This window comes from Dipodomys ordii, unplaced genomic scaffold (assembly GCF_000151885.1).
Source record: "Dipodomys ordii isolate 6190 unplaced genomic scaffold, Dord_2.0 Scaffold108, whole genome shotgun sequence".
Lineage (NCBI taxonomy): Eukaryota > Metazoa > Chordata > Mammalia > Rodentia > Heteromyidae > Dipodomys > Dipodomys ordii.
The window spans coordinates 1,880,156-1,882,790 of NW_012267324.1; the positions used below are offsets into that span (position 1 = coordinate 1,880,156).

A 2,635-nucleotide genomic window follows, 5' to 3' on the forward strand; every position below is an offset into this window, starting at 1 on the left:
GCCTATGGCTTGGGCGACGAGCGCGGGCAGGGCCTGCAGCGAGGTGGCCAGCGCGTCCAGCCGGCTCTCGAGGGCGGCCAGGCGGGCTTCGAGCTCCTCCTGCTGGGCCTGCAGTTCCGACACCACGTCTAACATGATGCTCTGCGTCTGCGGGAAGACAGCGCGGACGGGGCCGTGACCGCCGCGGGAGCGGACGGCGGGGCCCAGCCGTGGGGTCGCCAGAGGGCCGCTGTGAGGACCTCCCCGCCAGCCCAACGCCAGACGTGGGGGTGTGGCGTGGGCGTGTCTGGCAGGCCTCGGGGGTGTGGCCAACGCTCCACGCACTGCTCCGCATGTCTGCAGGGCGTGGTTAACATTGGGTGGGCGTGGCCTGGCTGCTGGGGCCCTTTCAGGGGAGGCGCCCCGGATGTCCTGGGTGAGGTCGCAGGCCCAGTGACCCCAGGATGAGGCGGATGCCGGCTCCACCCGCCAGCCACGCCTCAGGCCCTGGACTGCACACAGAAACCCACACTCACCCCGCCGGCCACGGCTGGAAAGGGAAGAGGTGATGGGCAGAGGAGAGGCAGGTGCCCAGTCCCCGGGAGCCCCTCCCTCCAGCCCGTGCCCCCCCTCTGACCTATCACCCCGCGCCCTCACCTTGGCTAGGTCACTGAGCGAGTTGGCCTGGTCATTCAGTTTCCCCTGCTCAATCTTCACGCTGCGGAGCCTGGACACGGAGGGGCCAGCAGTGTGGGGGTCAGTGGCAGAAGGCTGCCGGCCCACGGACCAACCAGGGGTGGCCTGGGCCCTCACCCGCTCCCCGGGATCTGCGCCCCGCACACCAGGCCCCCTGGGCCCCGGCCCGGACTCCCCAGGCCCTCACCGCACCCCGAGATCTGCGCCCCGCACACCAGGCCCCCTGGGCCCCGGCCCGGACTCCCCAGGCCCTCACCGCACCCCGGGATCTGCGCCCCGCACACCAGGCCCCCTGGGCCCCGGCCCGGACTTCCCAGGCCCTCACCCGCTCCCCGGGATCTGTGCCCCGCACACCAGGCCCCCTGGGCCCCGGCCCGGACTCCCCAGGCCCTCACCGCACCCCGGGATCTGCGCCCCACACACCTGGGCCCCGGCCCGGACTCCCCAGGCCCTCACCCGCTCCCCGGGATCTGCGCCCCGCACACCAGGCCCCCTGGGCCCCGGCCCGGACTTCCCAGGCCCTCACCCGCACCCCGGGATCTGCGCCCCACACACCTGGGCCCCGGCCCGGACTTCCCAGGCCCTCACCCGCACCCCGGGATCTGCGCCCCACACACCAGGCCTCCTGAGCCCACAGGAAACACTTACTTCTGAGCCCTGCGGGACACAGCAAGCAGGAGAAAAACCAGACATTTTAGTGTCAGCATCGGGGTTCAGTGACTCTGTGAACCCCGCCCAGGTTCACACCAGGGACTGGGGTGCCCTCCACCCGTGACACCCCCCGTCTACACAGCAGTAGCCAACGAGGAACCTGTCAGAGGGGGCCCGTCACGGGACCCGTCACAGGGGGTCCCTGAGTTGTTGGTCTTTGAACCAGCCAGTAGGTGACATGGTATTGGGGAGCCCCAGAACATTTAAAGTCTCCCCACAGCTCCTCAGCCCTCCTTGGGGCCATATCTGTCCTCAGAATGGACAGAGGACGCCGGTGGTGCCCACCAGCATGGAACCCAGGCCCCCCCCCACATTCCCGCCCCTCTCCTCCCCTACCACGCTGCCCCTCCTCCTGCCTGATTGCTCCACCTCCCTGCCCTCCACCGCCCCACCTGCGGGGCTGGGACCCCTCCTCCTGAGGAGGCTCGGGCGGGACTGTGTCCCCCACGCAGCAACATACACTGTGGAAGAAGCCAGTGTAGACAGACCTTGGGGGGGGGGGTCAGACATGGTCCCCGAGTCACAGTGCCAGACCCACGGCTGCTCCTGGAGCCGTTAAAGGGTCCTATCTCCCAGGGCACCAGTGGCTCAGGCCTGTCACCCCAGATACTCTGGAGGCTGAGATCTGAAGTCAGAGTTCAAAGCCAGCCCAGGCAGGAAAGTCCATGAGACATTTATCTCCCATGAACCACCAGAAAACCGGAAGTGGCGTTTTGGCTCAAGAGGTAGAGCGCCAGCCTTGAGCTGAAGGGCTGAGGCACAGCGCCCAGGCCCCGAGTTCAAGACCCGCGACCGACCAAAAACAAAAAAGAGACCAGGCTGGGACCTGTGTGCCTTGCGGGCTGACGGAACTGACTGTGAAAACACTCCCTGCGCATTTGTGCTCAAAACTGGTGCTCTGCCACTTCAGCCACAGCTCTGCTGGCTTTTTCGCTAGTTGACCGAAGGCAAGACGCCCGGCCTTCCCTGCCTGGTCCGCCTTCAAACAGCCAGACCTCAGCTTTCTGAGCAGCTGGGGTTACAGGCGGGAGCCCCTGGCGCCGGCCCCTGCCTGCCCCTGGCCAGTCCTGGGCCTTGAACTCAGGCCCTGGGCGCTGTTCTGAGCCTCTCGGTGCTCAGGGATAGCGCTCTGCGCCCCAAGGGCAAGCGGCTTCCATGTCTAATGGGGGGGAGGGACTTGGCCGGGGACGCCGGGGGCAGGCCCGCTCCGGAACGCACCCGGCCCCGCGCCGCCTGCGTTCCGGCCCCG

The 2,635-nt window shown here is 68.3% G+C and overlaps 1 protein-coding gene across 1 annotated transcript in view; it reads right to left on the minus strand.

The window, feature by feature from the left end:
• Window positions 1-6: 6 nt before the first annotated feature.
• Window positions 7-2,635, minus strand: part of Kcnn1 (potassium channel, calcium activated intermediate/small conductance subfamily N alpha, member 1) — a gene marked incomplete at its 3' end in the record, with an annotated part of 8,314 nt that continues 5,685 nt past the window's right edge. Inside the window, exons 7-9 of the mRNA XM_013028375.1 lie at window positions 1,324-1,332; window positions 637-706; window positions 7-147 (exon numbers count right to left, since the gene is read on the minus strand). Of these exons, the coding sequence (XP_012883829.1) occupies window positions 7-147; window positions 637-706; window positions 1,324-1,332 (220 nt within the window). The remainder of the gene's footprint in view (window positions 148-636; window positions 707-1,323; window positions 1,333-2,635) is intronic.